This window comes from Xenia sp. Carnegie-2017, unplaced genomic scaffold (assembly GCF_021976095.1).
Source record: "Xenia sp. Carnegie-2017 unplaced genomic scaffold, XeniaSp_v1 HiC_scaffold_6, whole genome shotgun sequence".
In the NCBI taxonomy this organism is placed as follows: Eukaryota; Metazoa; Cnidaria; class Anthozoa; order Malacalcyonacea; family Xeniidae; genus Xenia; species Xenia sp. Carnegie-2017.
This window is the reverse complement of record NW_025813526.1, coordinates 280,905-304,693: the sequence shown is the minus strand read 5'-3', so window position 1 is coordinate 304,693 and position 23,789 is coordinate 280,905. Positions and strand designations below refer to the sequence as shown.

Here is a 23,789-nt window from a genome sequence, read left to right as displayed (position 1 = left end):
CGTTCACGTACGAAAAATACTTCTTACAATGGGTCACGATTAATTTGAAGCACGAACTAGTAAACCGCAAACGAAGTTCAAACCAATGAAATTAAATCAGGTCTGCCGCAAGAGCTTGCTATTATTCCTAATATATTTGATACTACCATGGAATAAGCTTAAATTGCCTTCTTCTTTTGCATATAAACCCAATTTCCAAAAGTATAATAAAGGTTTCACTTTGCAAGTAGGAACCAAAATGGCGGCTCCGCGCTCACCCCAGACCGTTTGTCCCAACTCTTAATTATAGAGGCTCTGAAAACATCCACTTTAAATTTTTTTTTCAATATTCACTCCCTCCTGATTTCCAATACTGTTCATATGAACGATAACAAGTGAAAAAAAAACAATCACGATACCGATGGCGTATCATGTGAAAATAATGCTTCAGCATTGCGTGAAAACACAGTACACACACACATCAAAATACAGAAAATTGACGGTAGAGAAACGCATATTTTGGCTGTAACATTTAAGTTATTTTATGATATTTTAGTCTTTTAAAAGTGAAAATCAAACGGCATTATTTAGTAGACTTGTCAATCTCGTCAAACGTATACATCATTTCATGCTTCTATGTTTTTGACTGTTTGCAAACAGTTTGGTGTAACTATTGTTCTTGCTCAAATGGATAAATCTGTGTAAAAATGCTCCTAAGGAAGCGATAAAATGTTTGCTTTAGTCCTACGACATAAGTCAAATGAAAATTTACCATGGATAAGTATCATAAGTGTATTGTCATTACCTGATAAATCTACTGAAAACTCCTAAAGAAAGTATGTTGAACTAGAAGAGCTACAAAAAAGAAAAAAATTCAAAACACCATGATATGTTGATTAGAAATTTGTATTTGATAAACTGCTTGGCAGAACCTTGGGTCTATTACTGAACAGAACTACATTAATTTTCCATTGAAATTACAAACTTGGAAACTAAAGTGCATAGGTTTCTCTGACAAAAACACTATGTCTATTGCTGCATTAAGGCAAAATAGTTAATTGACAGTGTAGGCGAAGAAATTTATCAAGTTCTACAGATATTATTATGTATGACTTACAGACTTTTGGAATTGTGTAATTAATGTATGTCAAGAACAAGATATAATTTTTCAAAAATCCTAACCCCTTCAAGCACTACTACTCTTCTGTTTTGCTTGAACAACTTACAGCTACCAATACTAATTATTTATATTTACAAACTAACATTTGGGAATTGAATGATAAACAACTTGATAAATCTTTGTATTTTCCATCAAGCCTTTGAATTTGTTTCTTTCATCTCTTGGTAAAAAAATATTAATGAAAGACTTACAAATCAAGTTTCTCAAAAATAGTACTTTGTACAAAGAAACTAAACATAATTGGAAAGGTCACATGTTGAAGACAGACTTTACTTCTTTGACAAGGTTGCTTGACCATGAGCAAATTTAAATTTGTTTACAACTCCTTTGAAAAATTCTTTCTATTGATTTCTACTAATTCTTCATAAGACACAAAGAATTTCTTTGCCATCTATTTTTGCTTCCTCTACTTTCAACTTCATTGTAACCATTGCATCCGATGTGAATTTGTTGATCACCTGGAATCATACGAAGTATGGATTTGGTGAGATGAGGCAATAATATGTTTAATTTTTCATGCATATTAATGATATAATCATAAGCTACTGTTGAACAAAAATTTCAAGGTAGGAGCAAATCTTAGCACATTGTTCAACACACTTCTTTCATTTAATGAAGATATGACCTTCGCTCATGTTTTCTCGTGAAAGGAAGGTCATATGAAAGAATGTTTTTATGCAATGCGGTGTTTTGAAATTTAATGAAGATATGATCTTCGCACTTTGCTGGACAATTTAAGGAATTGTCTCATGAACCTGAAAAATTCAGGTGACTCAACGAGACTCGAACCCATGACCTCTGCGGTGCCGGTGCAGTGCTCTGACAAACTGAGCTATGAATTCACACATAGTTAACATAGTTCTCATTCACTTTACATGGCACTACATTCACTTTCAACACAACTCTGTTGTAAACTTTCCCTTCATCTTTTCATAAACAAATTCTGCCCTATTTTTGGGAGGTAAACTCAATTCAAATCAGGAGAGTTTAGCTTGATGCCTTGATCATCATACAAGATGGATGCAAAACTCAATAAAAATTGACAGCTTCGCCACGTCTGGCGAGCGATTAAGTGAAGAAAAAACAAGACTGGACCAAAATAACTTTAAATTAAAACTTAGTAGTAGAAACACTCTTCAAGTATCGTGTTAAAAACAAAATAGTAAAACTACTATTGTGCCACTTACCGGAGTCAAGAAATGTTCCTTTTCAGACGCTATTTCAGTATCCGCAAACCACAGAAGTTGGCAGTTTAATAAATAAAATTTTAATAAAGAGTTTATGTTAGGAAAATAAATAGTTTTGATATTTTCTATACTCGCAATCGTGGTGGTCAAATCAGGGTGGGCGACTAAAATTTTTGTTTCATGAGCCCGCGTCTCTCCGCTGACTTTGACCACTAAAATCCGCCATGTTTTGGACCACGCGGCCGCGCTCTAATTATTTATAGTAATTTTGTTGACGTTTCCCCTCAAGGTCTTATAGAACTCAGTGATTGCCACCTATTACCACAGGGCACAGTACACAAAGTATTGCAGAAAATCCTTGACCGCTGCTGCTGTCCATCAATCTGGCAACCCCATTGGGCAACCCTGATTGCAGGCTCCTATTATGGCCATTATATTGGTAACAAAGTTCATTCATTTCTGAACTTTTTGTGAACTTTTCAAAATTCTGTGTAGGATTTCATGAACGTTGTGTTTTCATTGCTTTAAGATAGAAAATAATGTACAATGATTCAGAAATAAAAATAGAAAATTGTTTACTTCTTGTAACAAGTAATAATATTATGTCAAAAGTTAAACAATTACATATTACATAAATTATGTTAAACTAAAATTAATTTGCTACTTAATCCCGCTACTTTGTCCTGTTTTGAGTTTTTATTCAACAAAAAAGCTATAGCGATGCTGATGATGGTTGTTCATCCGTAAAAGATAATGAAAAAGGTGAAGCTCCAAATCCTAAAAAAAGTTAAGGTAAAATATGCAGCCGATTTCACTCACAAAGGACGACATTCAACTAAATCTAATATAAAAACAATAGTTGATATTTATGATCACATTCTTAATTCTGTAGATTGTCTGCACTAGACCAACAAGCAAGCAAACTGTTAAATACAGGCAAACCACCGTCATGCTTGGGAAAAAGATCCTTTGTTTAGGGGCTGGCTTCAACCTGTTGGAAAAAATCGGAGCAAAGCTTACTGCAATGTTTGTAAACGAGTGCTCACAGCAGTTATAACAGCTTTAAAAAAACATAGCGCAACCACGTATCACAAGGAAAAAGTCAACGTTAATCTTACCCTGTTAATCTTACCTTGTTACTCTTACCCTGAATCGAAGTGATTCCATGTTTGCTCGTGGTTCAGGCCTAATAGATGGAGTTGAGGAAGCTGAATTGCGTAAGGCAAGCTTTATCAGAGAGCATAATCTGTCCTTTAATGTACTGGATCGCTTTAGTGATCTTCTGCCGAAGTTGTGTCCTGATTCACAAATTGCTGCTAGTTTTAAATGCAAACGTACGGTGGCTCACAAGGGACACCACACAAAATAATAAGAATTATACAAAATAAAGATATTAATACAAACACAAAATACACCACACACCTACAAAATAAAAATACAAACACAAAATACATTATACACACAAAATACATTATACACACACAACAAAATAAAAATATACACACAAAATAAAAATACAAACACAAAATAAAAATACACACACAATATATGATCGCGGGCGCTTGCAGTGTCGGAAAGCTGACTACAATCAGTTTATTATAAGTTTATTATAACCTGACGTTTACTCCTCATTTGACTCTGAAGATGACCACCGCTAAGGTTGTCGAAACGTCAGTAAACAACAATAAAAGCAGTCCTTCTCAGGACTATAGCAACCTGGACGATCTACATTTACAAACATGTAACGATACTCCTGGGTTCAAACCATTTACTTTAGTTTATTATAAGGTTGTAATCAGATACGTGTAATTGTGAATTTAACATGTGGTCGACTAGTACTTGTCGTCGTATTTAAAAGTTTTAACTGCGAAATAATTTAAATGACATTTGGAAAGGAATCGAAAGCAAGGTCTTGCGATACTGAAGCGAAAAACAAATAAGAGAAATAAGCAATTATTGGATGAAGTTGAGCATGATATCAAGAATTATTCAGACCGAGGTCAATGCTTTTTGCCTAAGCTTCGCTTCTTCCGATAACACTGTTACAAAAATATTTCGCAGTTAAAACTGTTAAATACGACGACAAGTACTAGTCGACCACATTTTAAATTCACAATTAATCCGACACTGCAAGCGCCCGCGATCATATTTTGTGTGTGTATTTTTATTTTGTGTGTGTATTTTTATTTTGTGTGTGTATAATGTATTTTTTGTGTGTATAATGTATTTTGTTTGTGTATAATGTTTTTGTGTGTGTGTAATGTATTTTGTGAATGTATTGATATCTTTATTTTGTATAGTTCTTATTATTTTGTGTGGTGTCCCTTGTGAGCCAAGGTACAAATGCACTAAAGCTAAATGCATTGTAAAGAATGCTCTGTCGGCCCATTTTCATGACGAGCATGTACAAAATTTTTAAATTTCCATAATTATCGATGAAACTACTTATGCATCTATGTGCAAAGAAATGGTTATCGCTACCAGTCATTATGACAAGCAGTCTTTAACTGTGCAAAGCCAATTTTATGATCTTCTAGGCGTCCCGCAAGCTGATGTAGAAACACTATATCAGACACTTGTAAATACCATACAAACAGACAATGTAAGTTTACACAATGTAATTGGTTTTGCAGCCGATACTTGTAACGTCATGTTTGAAGAGTGTTGTCTTCCGCCTTAAAGAGAAGTTACCAAATATTTTTGTCATGCGATGCATTTGTCGCAGTGCTCACCTTTGCGCATCACACGCATGTGAAAAACTTCCTCGGACAGCTGAGGAGTTGATGCGTGATGTATACAATTACTTCTCCAACAGCCCCAAACGTCAAGAGCAATTCAATTTTCTCCTTTGCGCGTTAGCACAAAGCAGTTATGCGTCTGCCGATTCGTTTTTGAGATTGTATACTATCCTACTGTACGTGCAGTCGATACACAATTCTCAATTTTACTCAATCTTACTAAATTCTCAAGAATTTAGTAAGATTGAGTAAAATTGAGAATTGTACTAAATCTCAATTTTACTCTATTCCGCATCACAGATAATCTTAAACATTTAAAGCTTTTACATTCACAGCCAGTGACAGAAGAACCTGACTTTCAACGTGTCACAACCAATAAAGTATTAACATAAGTTCCTATTTCCGTTCTTTCATAAGTTCCTAGTATCAAATAACAATTAACTAATACTTATTTACATAAGTTCCGACAAACTCCCCCCTTTGAGCCTTTAGGGTCAAACAAAACTTTTGTTCGCCAACATGCATTCACAGCTGCCGCCCTTCTGGGTCTCCTAAGACTTTCTACACTGCTACCCTTTTCTCAAACTTCTCCTCTCTCACTACTTTCTTGTTTCTCTATTTCTACACATGTGTCTTTACTTACCTTTGCATCCATCTTTAGTGGATACAGTTTTTGAAGAGGCCTGCTTATGTACAGTGGCCTTCCCTTGCTAACAACTTTGACTTACTCTCGTCTGACTATATTATCTTTTCCCTTGATCAATCTCTCGATTCTCGCTATTTTCCAAAATCCTCTTTTCAAACTTTCCTCAAACACAAGAACTATATCACCTACTTTCGGACATAAACTACCCCTTACTTTGCAAACCTTATGACACTCCCTTAAACTTGTTAAGTATTCCTTCCTCCATCTGGACCAAAAATGCTTTCTCAATCTCGCTAAGTACCTAAACCTACGCTTAACCTCTCTAAATCTCCTATCCACTTCTATTCAACTCTTCCAACGTTTTTTCTTGTCACCTTCCAACTCATTATCCCATTCAGCTTTCTCAATACACAGCTCCTGAAACAATAACTTGGCACACAGGGGCGGATCTAGAGTATAAACTAAACTAAACTACAATCAGATGGAATTTATGGAAATCTTTTACAAATTCATATATTGACATGAATGAAGCTGACCAAACTGTGAATTTTTTCAACTGTGAATTGTAAATGCTTGGCAAAGACGATCTCGCGAGCGACATTTCAGTCATTGATGTTAAAAAGCAAGCCAACATTGTTTTGAGTTTTATCAGCAGAAATTTACATCCAAAATCGTAAGTAAAGGACAAGTGAAGTGTATGCATGAATGTAATATGACAAAGTCAATTTATGCGAGTGGGTGATGCGATTTATGTTAATATGGCGTATAGTAAGCAGATTGATGCTTCTAAAATCGTTGTTGTCGAAAGACTTTTAGCTATGATTTCTTTAGTGCTTAGGAAATCGTGACCGTTATATGGCAGCGAATACCTACATTCCTGCAAATATATTTCAATGGACAAAAAATCTGTAGCCATAAGGCGCCATACTATTATTTACTTTATCATAAACAAATGTTTGGGGCTTTTCAGTTTATGATCATTGATCATTCAATCATTGGACAGTTATACTACATATTGTTTAAGATTTGAGAAAACTAACATTGATTACATGAGAAGCTGTTTACTATAACCTGTGATTTTGAGTCTTCTGATCCATGAAGCTTTTTATTTTGACAATTTGACTGGAACTAAACTATTTGGAATTAAACCTGAGTATTTCACATACATGGGATGTTGTCCCATGTCACATATTGTTCCCTTTTCTAACTGAACACCTCATGTAGAGATGTAAAGGTGTGTTAATCTACGGCTCATACCAGATTGTTTGCCATAAATTCCAAAGGGTTATTGATGTATGAAAAGCATTTTCTATAAAGTAAAAATGTCTTCCTATGTATGCAGATAAACTTTGAAATTTGGCAAAACATCAAAGTATTTTTCATGATCACTAGGTAATTTTTCTGATGATCATTATAATTTCTAAACTAAATTATTTCAGATTTACATTTAAACGAGCTTTGATCATATGAAAAGATATTTATCATGACCAGTAAGCATGACACATGAACCAATTTTAACATTCATGTAATTATATAATTAAAGACATGTTGGTTACATTCTGTTTGTATTTGATAATACAATGCTACTAGTGATTGCTATATAGCACACCTTGCAGAAGATAATAGTCAAGTGAAATGGCTAATAAACATTTATGGCATTAAGCTGTCCTTAACTGCAAATGGTCACTCTGACAATTTTTGCTTAATCTTTGGCAGAAAAAAATTTTGAGTTTTTTTCTCAAAAGGTGAATTTGCTGGCACTGATGTGGAGATGGGTAAAGGGTTACAATAAACTTGCATGGTTTGAAGTCTGAGCTTTTCTATATCTATGAACTGTCACTTGTAGTACCAAATTTCTAACTTAACTCATAACATAGAGGTTTGAATGCGTGACAACTTGGTAGAAATTTTTAAAGACTATATATTGCAAAATAAATTTTACGTTCCTAGACATGCTAATGAGCCATATATTTGGCATGATAATGAGCCTAAATATTTGGCAAAACATTCAAGAATTGTTCACTTCATTCTTTTTTTTGAAAAAAGCGTAAGCAAAATGTGTTGTTTTTACGCGAAAACGATGTCCACGATATACATTTTGTATTGCTCTAAAACGCTGAAAATCGCATTTTCAAGGCTCTGAAATTCAAAATTTCTCAGAGGAGAATGCCTCAGACCCCCCCAGGTGCGGAGTGCCTCCGACGTTTTATGACTGATGTTTGAAAAATCCTAGATCCGCCCCTGTTGGCACAAACTACAACTGGACTTATAATACCTAAGGGATCAAATAATCCTGCAAGTATACTTAGCATATTTCGTTTACTTGGAATGAGTGCCTTTGCTCTTTCAGCAAATTTCCAGAGGCTAAATACAAAGCGATCTGACTTACACTCCCATCCCAATCCTAGTACTTTCTCAAAACTTCCACTGATACCATTTTCCCCAACTGATGCTTTGAAATAAGTTTGCTCATTAACCACTTTCGAATTCTAAATCCTGCCTTTCTTTCCTCTAAAATGTGTCTTTTTCTCTTTTCTATTTCTTTCAAAACATTCTCATCATTACTTAGCCACTTCCTAGGCCTAAATCCTCCCGCAGCCAATTGCTAACTTGCTGACTCATACAACCTCATTACTTTCTTCTTGGATTGGTCACCGGACACTAGGTTAACGACATAAAGCTATCTCTGAGTTTTTTAAAAAATTCCTTGTCTATCTCTATGAATGAGTCTAAATGATACTGCAGTGTTGCATTCAACAAAAATGGAGAGCAGTTAACCCCAAACACTACTCTACAAAATCGGTATTCTACAGTTTTCACCCTCTCATTCTTTACATCATCAACCCATAAAATCTTAGGCAGTCCCTGTCCAAAGTATCAACTTCTATATTCAAAAATGTCTTTTCAATATCTGCCACGAAAGCGACTCTTTTCTCTCTGAACCTTATCAAAATATGAAAGAGCAATGTTACTAATTTGGGTCCCACATGCAAGCAGTCATTGAGTGAGGAGGCCTTGGGTGACTCTTTACACAACGCATCAGAAACAACTCTTAACTTAGTTGTTCTCACTTCCCTGGGAATAACCGCGTAATATGGTAAATAATGTATTTTATCAGCTTTCTCTAGTTCTATCACTGGTTCTATAATACACCTCCTCAATTGATCTTTCAGTGTCTTAACATATTCTTCTAAAATTTCTGATTCCCTTTCCAGCCATACTAACTGACCCTTTAATCTTCTCAAGCTTATTCTATAATTTGTATAGTCTAAACTATGTCCTTCTTTCCAAGGTAATTTGACATACTATCTGTTACCATTAAACACAATAGAATCCCTTAACGATTCATGAACTTCATATTCCTCTGCTATTCCTGAAGTTTCAAAATCCCACAAACGGTTGAAATTCTTATCTAAACTTAAATTTTATGAACTTTCATGCGCAATGAAGTTTACTTGAGTGTGCATGTTATCCAAATCATTTCTAGCTCTCATGGGGCCGGACAACACCCAACCTAACTTAGTAGACACAGCAACTGGTTCATCTACCTGTCCCGAACAACATTGCCTTCCTGAAACCACCAAAGATAATCAGCTCCAATCAAAACTTCAATATCTAAAACTTCCTTATGCTTGCAAACATCCGAAAACGACAGACCCTTTAAATGTCAATAATCCCTCTTTCTAAACTCTACATGTTCATTCCTAATTTGAGATATACAGTCTACACTGCATGCCTCGATGCTTACACTCTCTCCCCATGTAACTGACGACAACTCTAATTGAAATACCTCTCCTACTTACCTTTAGCCTTCTCTTGACCAAACGACTTGATTTCTGTCCATTCCTTTCTACTAGCCTGAATACCTGCTCTCTGTATAATCTTTCTATTCACAAATGACTTGTGACTTCCTGAATCAAACAACACTCTGATCCTAACACGCCCCTTATCTCCCTTCGTAAAAGCCTGTGCTGTCTGTAATGCTACCCACCAATGAGTTCCCGGAATAGAATGGTTGGTCTGAACATCGCCTGTAAGAATCTCATTGGCTTCACAAATTGACCTATGGTGTGCCTTCCCACATGCATTACGTTTATCATTACTATTACAATTCTTACTGATATGTCCTTTCTTCAAAGAAATAAAATATCTTCCGTACTTACGAATGAGTTGTTTTCTCTCAGTTACATTGGTTATTTTCTTACATTCCTCTAGGTTGTGTTCCCCGTGACAATAAACACATTTTCTTTTCGCTTTACCGTTCGTTGACTCCTCGTTGCAACTCTCGTGCTTTGCGTGTAGTGATGATGCTGACCCCATATGTCTTTGTCGCGATGTTTCTCGTTGTTTCTCCCCGTCCTGTCTTTTGTTTCTCCCACCGATCGGTGTGTGTCCGTCTTGAAGCTCCAACTCTTTAAGAATTTCGTTCAGCGCATCTTTCATTGGCCATTCCGTGAAATCGAATCCCCTAGTTATTGTCAATCGAAAAGCGTCCGGCAACTTCGCAAAGACTTCCGGTAATACGATTGAAGAATATACGGCTTCGTCCACTCCTAAGGCCTTTCAACACCGTTAGCTTGTCTCGCAGGTGTCGTATAACCAGCGAAGCTTGTCGATGTCTCCTTCGTCCGTTACGGGTGTTACGCATTGAATTCTATAAGACCTGGGGGAAAAGGGGCCTGGACCCCGTGGTCAAAAACATGGCGGTAACTTCGGATTTTGGTTGTCAAAACTTCCACTTTGAAAAAAATGTTTAACGTTCGCTCCTCCCGACTCCGGATCTCTATTACTGCTTATATTAATGACAACCAGCGAAAACAACCACGATACCGTAAGCATAAAATATTGAAAATAATGCTTCAGATTTTTGTGAAATAGACACACACATTTAAATGAGGTAAATCTGCTGTAAATAACGTATATTTTGTCAAGTAATGCTTTAGCTATATTAGAAAGAAATATCAAACGGCATTCTTTACACTGTCAATGTGTTGTTAAGCTTTAATGCATAATCCCATGCGCATTACTTGTGTTTTTGACTGTTTGTTAACAGCTTGGTGCAACTGTCTTTCTTGAATAGATGGGTAAATCTTAGTTAAAATGTCCAAAAAGGAGTTAGAAAAAGTTAACTTACCCCTACGTCTTAAGTCGACTGGAAATATGTAATAAGTAGGTATGTCATTTTTCTGAGTTTTTTTGTAGGATTGATTCTGGGTGTCTTATAAGGTAATATGATATTCTGATAAATCTACTGAGAACGTATGAAGGAAATATCTTGAACTAGGAGAGCAAAAGAGCGAAATTTAGAAATTCTATAATCATGTTGCTGGTTCTGTTTTGAGCCACGATATTAGAAACTGGATTGTCATTGACAACCATGGATCCACTACTGAACAGATCTACATTAATTTCCCATTGAAAATACGATTTCTTAAATTAAAGTGCAATGGTTTCTCTGACATAACACTTTTCTCATTGCTGCATGAAGGCAAATCTGTTTAAATAATTAAAATGTAGGTGAAGATATTTAGCATGTTGTATAATTGTTATTGTACAGTCATTATTTATGTTATGGCCTTGTGTAATGTATGTCAAGAAGAACTTATTAATTCTCAAAAATGCTAACTTTCTTGCATTACTTTTCTAATGTGTCCTTACAAATTACAGTTACCTATACTAATTTTTTCTTGGTTGAAACAACTTGATAAACTTTTGAATTTTTCATTATGCCTTTGTACTTTTCTTTTCGTCTTTTGGTAAAAATATCAGTGAATGACTTAAAAATCAAGTTTATCAAAAATAGTATTTTGTACAAAGAAACTATACATAATTGGAAAAGTCTCGTGTTGAAGACAGATGTCGCTTCTTTTACAAGATTGCTACTCTTATTCTTTTAAATGATATCGTAATTCTTCAAAAGACATAAAAATTTCTTTGCCATCAATTTTTCCACATTCAACTTCATTGCAACCAATGCATCTGATGTGAATTTTTAATCACCTGGAATTGAAACACGTATGGATATTGTCAGATGATGCAATACTATATTAAATGTTTTATGCATGTCATCATAAGCTTTTCTTGAGAGAATTTTTCAAGGTAGGAGCATAATTTGGCACATTATTGAACAAAGTAGTTTTTATCTTGATTTTGATGTACTAACCTGTTTACTATAACAAACAATTCATTTACAGAAACACCAGATGGCCTTTATAAAACTTTTAGCATAAAGAAAACCGTTACACACCGTCATTATGATTGTCCATAATCTATCAAATTGTCCAGGCTAGCTGTTTAATACAGGTATTTTTTATTGTACGACATGTACCAAAGAGTTCATTAACTAATGCTGCACTGCATTTGATTTCAATACAGCTCTGTTGTTAATATTTGCTTCATATTTTCAGAAAAATATGAAAAAATCCTCCATTTCTTGAAGGTAAACTCAGTTGAAACAAGGAGTTTTAAGATATGCATATCTCGATAAGAATTGGTTGCTTTGCCTCGTCTAGCAAGCGATTAAGTAAAGAACAAATAAGACTGGATAAACATAACTTAAATTATAACTTAGGAGTAAAAACATTCACAAAATATATACCACCACACTTAAAACATTCATATACAGTCAAATATTGACTTAAAACAAAACATTGAACACTTTAAATCGTAAACAATCTTACGTTGCTTACAGGTGTCGTGAAATGTTTCCTTTTCTGGCATTACTTCAGCATCCGTATAGCAAACAAGTTTGCAGCATGTTTTAAAGATAAAATTTCTAAAAGTTTTTGTGCTTGGCATTGATAGGTTATATAATGGCAATTGTGGTTGTCAAATCCGGGTGGTCGAAAAATATTTTATTTTATGAGCCCGCGTCTTTTCCGCTGACTTTGATAACCAAAATCCGCCAAGTTTCGACCACGCGGCCGCGCGCTAATAACTTATAGTAATTTTGTTGACATTTCCCCTCCAGGTCTTATAGAACTCAATGGTTTTACGTTCATTAACTCGTGGATATGCGCTTTCTAGATCCTTTTCCCGCACGTTCGTGATAGTTCGCTGAAGTTAGGGCAAATCCTGATATTGTCGATCTTGCAGGTTCGAGTAAAAGCCTCTTTAAATACGTAAACTTGTCTACGAAGAATGTTTTATGCAGTTCGGTGTTTTAAATTAAATGAAGGTATGATCTTCGCACTTTGCGGGACAATTTAAGCAATCGTCTCATGAACCTGAAAAATTCAGGTGACTCAACGAGATTCGAACCCATGACCTCTGCGGTGCCGGTGCAGTGCTCTGACCAACTGAGCTATGAAGTCACACAATGGTGAGCAGGTCAATTTTGTTGGGCTCATGTTATCTCGTGAAAGGAATGTCATATGAAGAATGTTTTATGCAGTGCGGTGTTTGAAATTAAATGAAGAAATGATCTTCGCACTTTGCTGGACAATTTAAGCAATTGTCTCATGAACCTGAAAAATTCAGGGGACTCAACGGGATTCGAACCCATGACCTCTGCGGTGCCGGTGCAGTGTTCTGACCAACTGAGCTATGAAGTCACACAGTGGTGAGACTGGGCTCACTTTTGACTGGGCTCAGACTGGGCTCACAGTGGTGAGACTGGGCTCAATTTTGTTGGGCTCATGTTATCTTCCTTTCACGAGATAACATGAGCCCAACAAAATTGACCTACTCACCACTGTGTGACTTCATAGTTCAGTTGGTCAGAGCACTGCACCGGCACCGCAGAGGTCATGTGTTCGAATCCCGTTGAGTCACCTGAATTTTTCAGGTTAATGAGACAATTGCTTAAATTGTCCAGCAAAGTGCGAAGATCATATCTTCATTTAAACTTGGCTTCGTCAGCTAATCCGTTATTATTATTCACCGCATTATCAAACAAATCCCAAAATTCTTGCCATTCCTGGAACCGTCCACTAAAATTCTTTACTACCCACTTAGCGAGTTTTGCTCTTATAACTCTGCGCGTCTCACAACTAAAACCACTGTTCAGTGTGCCATTTAATGTCATCGTTGCCGTTTCAAGTGGAATCTTAGACTCCTTGATGATGTCGTTCACATCCAAAATTGCTCTCTCTCGTCCGCATCTTAAATTTCTTTTCCCAATTCTTCTTCCGCATTTTCCTTTTTGCTTTCGCTCAACATATCGATAATCGCGTCATCAAGGATTTTCAATTCGCGATCTTGTCGTTCAATCCATCCCGTAGTTGTCTCAATTCGTTTCTATCGATCTCGCCGTCCGTTTCTCGTATTTTGTCTTTTAATTTACTAGAAATTTTCCTCGCTGATCCTCTATGTCCTGCTCGCACTCGTTTCTTTCTCATTAAGTCATCCATTATAATATTGGGTTAACAAACTCGAATTTCCAAATAGATCTCCAACTAAAAGATCCTGCTCGAAGGACCACGTTTAGCAATTTTCTCTTTTGAGTGTTAGCACAAAGCAGTTATGCGTCTGCCGATTCGTTTCTGGGATTGTATACTATCCTACTGTACGCGCATTCGACACACAATTCTCAATTTTACTCAATATATCTATTCCGCATCACAGATAATCTTAAACATTTCAAGCTTTCACATTCACAGCCAGCGACCGAAAACCCTGACTTTCAACGTGTCACAACAAATAAAGTATTCACATAATTTCCTATTTCCGTTCTTTCATAAGTTCCTAGTATCAAATAACAATTATCTTCTACTTATTTACATAAGTTCCGACAAGCGGTGGCTGGTCACGATAATTTGCTAATCTCGGAGAAGATTCTTTTGCTCTTGCAGAATCCTATATGGAGCTATATTTTCACTTTTTGCAACATTTTCTTAAGTGTGTGCAAGAATTATACATTGAAGTTGTTTCTCAAATAAAAAGTCGATTTCCAATAGGAGATTCGATCATTGAGATGCTTCAAGTCTTAGATACAGGCGTGAGTCTGCAAAGTTTTCTTCTCTTGCTCTTCTTGCCATGGCTTTTCCAAATATTATATCCGAGTCTCAACAACAAGCACTTGATGACCAGTGACGTATGCTTTCTCATGTCACCTTACCCTTCGACAGCGATGGTATGGAACCAGAAGAATTTTGGGGTCGCCTTGAAAAGATTACTGATGGCATTGGAAATGCGAAGTTTGACCTCTTTTGTGACTTCATGCAAAGTTTGCTTTGCTTGCCACATGCAAAGGTCGATGTGGAAAGAGTGTTTTCGTCAGTCAGCTAAATCAAGACCAAGAACAGAAATTGATTGCAAACTGCAACAGTCCGGGCATTGATAAAGGTAAAAAATGGTGTCAAGTTGTCCGGTGGTTGCGTAAAGTTTTCACCCCCACTTGGAGCTAAACAAAGGATGTCAATCAGCAGTCTTTGTGCTGACGAGAACGAGGACTCGACTGACAGCAATTAAAAACGGTACATAGACTCTTAACAGTTTACTTAATGCTTGAAAGTGAGCCGAGTATCGATGAATGAAGCATTTACCCAAAAGCATAATATAGTTTATACAGGTCGAGCTCTCCTTCCTTGGTTAGGCTGGGAAAATATCTTTAAGCCTGATTTCGTTTCGTTCCTCATATTAATTTATTGTAACTTTTGCTCTTTAAATTTATTCAATTTGCTAATCAATGTGATTTGAAAGAGCTGTTTCGGATTTCAATTGATTATTTATCGTTTTTGGTGACTACTGGTCATGTTATGTGTATGCTCAACAATCACAAACAATCTCCGAGATATTTCGATAATTTCTGACATTTTCCGACACATTCCGACATTTTCGACACATTCCGACATTTTCGACACATTCCGGCATTTTCCGACACATTCCGACTTTAACAATGTGAATATATGAACTTTTGGTAATTTTTGTGAACTTTTGACGTCAGAGAACATGAATAATTAGAAAATTTATCTGGCAACACTGATGGCGGCTTCTAAAACATTCATCTGGAAACGAAGATGTAAAACTTCGCCAAATTTAAGTCATGCTTCGTTCACTGTTGAAGAGGACGAGGAACCTTTTGTCGAAGATTGGAGGACTTTAGCGAAAAAGCCAAAATGCGTCTCATTGGAAGATGCGATCGCAAAAAGTACACGTTTGAAGAATGAAGGAATCGAACTGGCTGAGTTACAAAGGTGAGTGTTGTTGTTGGTCTGTATTTTGAATTTAAAATTGATATTTGCAACTATGTATGATTTTCATTGATATTATATGTGTACTGATACAGTTTACGTATGTAATTATGCAAAAATGTTAAACACAAAGTAAATTTGTCATATCACTCATTTGTGCACATCTTATTAACTGTCTTTTTTTAAATATAATAAAATAACCCGTTAATGATTCAAAATGAATGGTGTGAACTTGGGGGTACATGTTTGTAATTGTAAGTGTCGATCGCCTAGGCTAGTATACAGTCCTGAGATGGATTGCTGGCGTTTGTTTGTGTTTACGTATGTTGACTGATGTTTTTACAATGAGAACTACTGTTTGTGCTGATGTTGACTGATGTGTCGACTTTTCAGTCAGCATCAACACCCACAAACTTCTTAGGACTTCACTAACCAGGACGATATATACATCTACAAACATTTATGAACGTTTTATTGTACAAACATAATACTTCATTTAAATTTCATACTTCTTTTTCATCAATTTATTATTTAATTTGTCCAAAAGCATATGAAAATTGATGTAACATGATGTTATATAAATGATGCTTGGGAAATTGCAAACTTGTTCAAGAAGAAAGTTGCTGTTAAGTTGAATATGTTCAACAACATTTATTGTAAAAGATCAAAGTTTAAAATTTACAATTAGACAATTTATCCTGTTGTGCGATATTGACATTGTATTTCTGATTTACTGTCTGTAAAGGACAAGCAACATTCTGTAGTCTATACCAGTAACTCTCAACCTTAATATTTCTCACATACAATTCAAACACAGTAAATGTGTGATTCTTGGATAAAAATATGAAAATGTTTTGCAGTTTCTTTTCACCATGTCTATGTGTGTAATTAAACATTTGTAGAGTTAAAAGTAAAGTCCATGCACCTTCATAAAAGGCATACACCTGCAGACTGTATCAAATTATTTGATCCTTACATTATTTAATTTGTTTTTCTCCATGTTGTTAGATGTTCAACATCAAGATACACATATATTAATAACAATTCACTACTGTTTCATGCAGTCCATATGAATTTATGAAATTCATAGAATTGTAACTTTAATGAAAAATTTTATATTTCTATTTAAAAGCATACCATAAATCAAAACTTTGGGTACAGGACAATAAATCAATCAATGTCCTAATTGAAATAAATTAATATTATACCAATGCCTTATACCAGGTATTGGGAATCAATTACAAAATGGAATGAAGCCATAGAACTGACACCTGAAAATGAAGTTCTTCATGAAATGAAGGCTCAGGTACTAAATTATTTGTATAATTACTGGTTTCCTTTAACTATAATTTTATTTTTAGGAAGTTTAAGAAATTGTAGCTTTAAGGTCCAGGTAGTTAATGTGTATGTAGTTATGCTCATGAGTTTGTTGAAATTATCTTTGTATTAATTTTAAAGGAGCGTTTGACCTGCGTACATTTCGCATATTCCTCCTTACGCTCTCCCATCAAGTAGTCGCGTTCCTTCATTAATATTAGATTGTCACAATTTTTCACTGATAGATTTTGTCATTTTTTAACGAATTTTTATGATTGTTTTAGGTGTTTCTCGAGTTAAACGAAATTTTTCCCGCCGTTCAAGCAGCTGAAAAAGCTGTATCGATCAATCCTCGATGTCATAACTCATTTCAAACTCTTGGACGTGCACAACTTGCAATGGGCGAAATTCAAATGGTAATAAATTCCTAAAACTTTTACTTTCTATTTTGTTTATAGTACATCAGCATACTATTTTATTTTGTGCAAAAATACATTCTCACTGCCTTAAATAAAGTGCCTCATAACAATTGTGTTGCTCTTCCAACATTGTTTGTTTCGTCTGGTAACGTTTGTAATGCGCGATCGGCATACCTGGGGGAAAGAAATAAAATTTCTAAAACTTCCGTTTAATTCTCAATACAGATTTATTAAGATGATATTTTTTGATCACACCACCAATAAAATGAATTATGTAACATTTGAAAATGCTTTGACAAGATCAAAATATGTTCCTTTAAATGTTTCCCTGGAGTTTTTTCATCAAACGCAATTCTGGAAGAAGAAATTGACTCGATGCAATCTAATTCAGTTTTGCAAAATGAACAGTTTGTTTGTGAGAAATTCTCATGGTGATGTAGAAATCATTTTGTGCTTCTCTGGTAATTTCAATTTTTTAAAAACTCATCAACTTGATCTGAGTATTTATTGGGTAGTAAGATATTTTTTGATTTGATCGCGAAGACGAATTGCTTCATTTATTATAATAAATATAAATGTTGTTTGCAATAGTTTATTATTGGTAAAAAGGCATTTTTATTATTTAAGGCAATTTTGAGTTTTTCCCGAGCCTTTCACATCAAGCCAGATTCATCTGAGGTAAGAACACATTCATATATTTGCAAAGGTTTCCAGATTCGATTGTCAAAGCATTTGCCTATTATAGTCAAGATACATTTTTTGCGAGTTTTCTTAAAGTATATAAGCTTCTAGAAAATATGTCCTAAATGCATACAGTCAACTCTCGTTTTAGCAAAAAGCTTAGCGACCGTGATTTAGTGTCCGCACTAGGGAGTCAGTAATACCTAGAGGTGTGATGGAAATATCTTAAGTTGGCTTTATTCGTGTTTCGCTTTGAGGACCTAGTACTTAGACTAGTTTACTGGACGTGACGTACATTTGAGGACACGCTGCTTTTCAACGCTATAAAAATAGTGTTAATACCATAAGTAATGATATACACGAAAAAATTTCTAAATTCAATTAGCTAGTTAAGAGCAATGCAATATTTCCTAAATACCAGTACAAAAATACGAAACATCAATGGAAAAATGGAAAACACCAGTGCAAATTTCTTTTTTAAAATTGCTTCGGATTGGTTACACAAACAAAGAAGTGATCTAAGGGCCTGTATATATGGAGTCGAGTTACCCGGCTGAGCGAGTTACTCGCCAAGCTGGGTAACTCGGCCTTTATATAAAATGAATGCATTTCCCGGTGAATCGTTTATATGACACATCCGAGTAACTCGCCTTGCCGGGAACTCGGTTTGTGTAAGCGAGTTACCCAGCTAGGCGGGATGAATTTTTCCATATAAACGCATTTGCCGCGTAACTCAGCGAGGCGAGAAAATTGGCTCTGTTGGTACGCATGAGTACTAAGCCTTGTACTTGCAGCATTATTGTTCGAAAACATACACATGTCATAATTTTCAATTTTATATTCACCAATTCCATTTTTGCTGCGAAACTGTGAGGCTTTTTAAAATCTCGCGCCTTTACCATTGAGTTCTATAATAACTGGAGCGGCTAACTTTACTGGGGCGAGGACGCCAAAAAAATGGCGGCCAAAGGACGTATTTCCGCTGAAATGATCGCTTTGCAGAAAAATAATATTCTCGACCTCCCCCTGGTGTCTATAGTAAATTATAAAGAATTTTTCAAAAACAAACACGATATCACAGAATATGGATATCGTTAGTTCCATATTCTGTGACGATTCTTTTTTGGCATTTCTTTTATAATGCCAACACTTCAATCGTTCAATTGTTGGATGTCGTAGTTTCCACAAAAAGAACATATCGCTTCTCACAGGTGAGGTAGTTGTTTGTTTTTTTAGTCCGTCAACGATTGAAAAGCTATTATGCATGCACTTGAAAAGCCATAAAATACATATTAATGATCGTATTTTTTAAGACTGACTTGAACGCCAAATATACTGATGTTTTCTTGTTTTTGTTTATAAAATTCTACTTACTTTTCTGTCATTTGTTGATGCATGAAATCGTAAATTTACCAATTTATTTGCAAAATAGTTTCCCTAAAGCAAAAAAGACCCTGCACACATTTTGCTCTGTGAGTAAGTATCAAAAAGAAATGATCAGCCCCAACGGTACACATGATTTGGAGCAGAGCTTGATATGTTCTATTTGCTGACAACATGCAGGGAAGATCAAGGAGTAAAGATGACTGGAAGATGTTATTGACCAGGCAGAGTCTTAAAAAAATGTTAATGCTGTAAAGGTAATTGATTTATTGTCTTCCTTATCCAGAGTTATTTAATTTGATCCTGGTCAAATTCTATGGATGGAGACAATGGATTCACTAAGGATGCCTTGAATGCTTTGAAGTTAAAGTTCATGATCCAAAGAAAGATCGCAAGAAGGTTGTGTGTGTTTTGATGCTTAATGAAATGTCAATTCACAAACATGTAAAATGGAAGGCCATAAAGTTTGTGTCTATGTAAACATTTGTACTGAGATTGATGATGACTCGATGCAGATGTGAAGCTTCAAACTGTATAAGCCATTGGGTTTTATGTAACTTAATGTTTAAATCATGTCATATCTTTATTAAAATATTTTAGTTGAGTGTTGTTTGAATGTAACGAATATCTAATGCACTATACTGAAGCATTAAAGATTCAGTGATGAAACCTTTAAAGTTACTGTACTGTATATTTCTTATATATTTCTTATATTTCTTTAAGAAAAATTTCAGCTTATTTACCTATTAGAGTACAGAATGGAGAATTATCATATGCATTATTGCTGCTTTTGTAAAGAAAAGTTTTTCACTTTTCAAAGTTTTTCTACAAATTTTTTGCTTCTTATTTCTTTTCATGAGATTGATGATATAGAGGTAATATAATCCAATAACTTTCTAATTTCTAAAAAGCTTTTAAGCTTCTAGCATAAAAGTACACTATAGGTATGTAATTCATTTGGTTTTATTGCCTTGCTATGACATATCTACTTGCACTTCATCATTCTTGTATGAACAAAACACCAGATGTGGATACTCAGAGAACAAAATGCACTACCAACTGCTTATGAAATTTATTACTGAGGTGAAAAATGTGTTAATCATTCAAATTGTGTACTTATATTGCAAATATAGGAAAAACAAAACAAAGTGAAAAAGAAAGGTAGAAGTATTAAAACTACAAATGAATTATAAACACCATTGGAAGCGTAAGTGTTTTGATGATTATTTGCATTTTGCCCAATTCATATATCAATACAACAAAATCAAAATGTGCTACAACTTTACAAGTATTTGATGTAGTTGCACTTCACAACATCACAAAAAGGTTACTTAAAGTAATTTCTATACAATATTGTTTGTTTTCATTTACCAAACCTATGCAGACTTGAGTCTTTGAAATTTCATATGAAACTCAATTACAGAAAATCCGTAAATATCCAGAGATTTAATATGTACTTTTTTAAAGAAACAAGTAAAAATCCTACAATTGTGGCGAAAAAAGCCATTGCCCATTGCATGAAAAGAAGCAAAATAGCAATGATAACTAATAAGCTAACTTCTCTCTCGTGAACCGTGGAGATGAACTATGATATACTTTTTTGTATAGACTAAAGAGTTTAATCAATCAAACAAGTTTGACGCTGGTAAGAAAACGACGCACATCTGCATTCATACATGTGTAGCCGACATATAGGTCTTTCGTCGATAGTTATAAATGCATCCTCGTAGGAGCAGATAACTGACAACCACAGTTGACTCGCTGTTATGAATTTAAGGTTTTTACCTTGATTTTCATCAAAAAATTGCTTGCCGAATCCCAAAAACACACATACATTTTCCTCACTCTTCCCTCAGGAGGGAGTGGGAAATTGTGAAATTTTCGGAAAAGCGGTGAATTTCGGTAAATCTCAGCGGCAAAGGACGAAATCCGCCATTTTTTTGGCGTCATCAGATATCTAAGGCCGCGCTTAAGATAGCCGCTCCAGTTATTATAGAACTCAATGGCCTTTACTCGAAGTTAGCATTGCCAAACTTCATTTAAAACAAATGAACGGAAGTACTAGCCGGGTAACTCCGCTCCATATAAACAGGCCCTAAGAGCCAATCAAAATAAAACATTTCAAAGGCGGGAAAGTTAAAGTGTTGTAAACATAGGGAATTACATTGGCTGACGTATAAGTTTCAAGTTTATTTTCTGTATTGTACGAGTTTACGGTTCACCGTTCGCAAGATGTTTCTGGATTAAAATATGAACACTGCTGAAATTATATACCTTGTTCTAGCTGCGTGTGTGGAAGCTATGGTGTCGTGAAAAGTAATATCTTATGATTTGATTGTTTATTAATTCTTAATTTCATTTTTCGCTCACACGATGTCGTCCAGTGTTTCCAACAATTTAAATGGTCAATTTGACTCGGATTTCTTTTTATCGAATTATATCATGGAAGTCGAGGTCGATACTGTTCTATACAGCGCTCTCAATCACGAAAATTTCACTAAACACACATTTCATAAAAATGAATTGATTAACTCCCTCGACTTTGCCACAAATGTTGCCATAAAATATAGCGTTGAAAACCAGCGTGTTTTTCCACAAACGTCACGTCCGGTGAACTATTCCAATCATTGCCCTTCACGGTCAAACACGAAAAAAGCCAATTTCGAAACTCAAAAAGTCGAGGAAGATCAATTTTCGTCGTAAAAATTATATTGCAAGTGTTATTAAAATCGCGCACTCTGTCTAAATAGATTATTTCACTGAGGGTGATCTAGGCACTTTAAGGAAACTGTACGTACTGACCTCGACTTTCCAACTTTCATTTAAATTATTTCGGAGCTGATATTTTAACTATGACATGAAGAAGTGGCGGTTAATGAAATATTGGGGGGGGGGCTCTTTCTTAAAGCATGAGATTTCAAGGGAGATCCCTGAGCATGGCCATAAGTATACTTTTACCCCAATCCCCCGGCCATCCCTAGTGTTCGCTACGGACATAAAGGAAAAATATTCTGTCTTTATCATTTGTATGTTTATAATAATATTCATTTTTTTGAAAATTTATACAGCTCTTGAATGAAGACCTCCTTTGGTCATGTGAGCTAAGGAGGAGGAAAATAGAAATAGAACGATCTTCTGTTATGCGTGCAGGTGCGAATACGAACTAGATACTGCTGTAATTTCTTGGCATGAGAACCTGCATGTGTGCTTACATTACAAATACAGGATATGAAGAAAGTCCAAAATTTTATCTCTTAGTTTGATAATTTCTATCGTGATAAAACAGTCTGTGGTAAATTTTTTATGCTTTTGACTAGTTTTGCTATTTTGCTTCGTGGTATTGAGCACTGTCTTGTAGTTTGTGATCCTTAGCGTTATACGATGTGTACAGTATACAGTAATTTCAGTGCATTCTTTGTCTCAGAACAACTAGGGCTCGCCAAATAAATGATGATGAACATGTATGAAGACGCTATGTTTGTAATGTTCTTATTCTTCTGAAAGGTTGCTATTGTTACATGTTGCACTTTGGATTTAATTTAGCTGAACAATAAATGCAATGGCAACTGAAGATGTTATGCAGAGAAAATGTTTGAATGGCATGCAGATCGTGTGTCACATTGATCTTTTAGACAAATCAAAAGACAAGTTGCGGCAATGTCTTCAATCTTAAGTGGTCAAAGTACGTAGTTCAAAGGCGGCGTTTCCGATATCACAACAACAACTTACTGTATAGTAATGTGGGTGGAATATGCATGGATAGCTAGAAATCTTTCGATTATTTGAATTTAAGAAAAAATAGTTCTGCAAATAGTACATAAAGTTCAAACTACTTGTTTTCCTCAAACATCGCATTGGTATTGGTATCAGAAGTCGAACTTAAACTGTCTAGTGAAAAACTATTACAGCATTACAGTTCTTCATTCAAACCACTACTTTACCGACGCTATGTTGACGACTGTTTTTTACTTTTTCATTCCTCCTATCATGTCCCTCTCTTTCTTGACTATCTGAACCGACAACACCCGAACATCACATTCACAGCTGAAGTCGAACAAAACAGAAAACTATCATTTCTTGACATTGACATCTCTCGCACTAACGGAAAATTCACCACTTCCGTCTA

The 23,789-nt window shown here is 35.2% G+C and overlaps 1 protein-coding gene across 2 annotated transcripts; it reads left to right on the top strand.

Annotated features, from left to right (window-relative positions):
• Nucleotides 1-15,629: 15,629 nt before the first annotated feature.
• Nucleotides 15,630-23,510, top strand: LOC124458276 (tetratricopeptide repeat protein 33-like). 2 transcript variants are annotated; one of them, XM_047008320.1, is made up of 6 exons: nt 15,630-15,866; nt 17,088-17,169; nt 17,465-17,596; nt 18,227-18,277; nt 22,732-22,813; nt 23,207-23,510. In XM_047008320.1, the coding sequence occupies exons 1-6, from the start codon at nt 15,655-15,657 to the stop codon at nt 23,215-23,217; spliced, it is 570 nt and encodes a 189-aa protein (XP_046864276.1). In that variant the 5' UTR covers nt 15,630-15,654; the 3' UTR covers nt 23,218-23,510. The 2 variants fall into 2 exon arrangements, with proteins under 2 accessions (XP_046864276.1, XP_046864275.1); XM_047008319.1 differs by lacking the exon at nt 23,207-23,510 and having other exon boundaries at nt 22,732-23,127.
• The last annotated feature ends 279 nt before the right edge of the window (nt 23,511-23,789 follow it).

Bases quoted from the DNA above. Each gene is read 5' to 3' on its own strand.
- LOC124458276 (XM_047008319.1), top strand. From the start codon at position 15,655: ATGGCGGCTTCTAAAACATTCATCTGGAAACGAAGATGTAAAACTTCG. The intron at 17,170-17,464 runs GTACTAAATTAT...TGATTGTTTTAG, and splicing joins TTCATGAAATGAAGGCTCAG to GTGTTTCTCGAGTTAAACGA. The intron at 18,278-22,731 runs GTAAGAACACAT...AAATTTATACAG, and splicing joins TCAAGCCAGATTCATCTGAG to CTCTTGAATGAAGACCTCCT.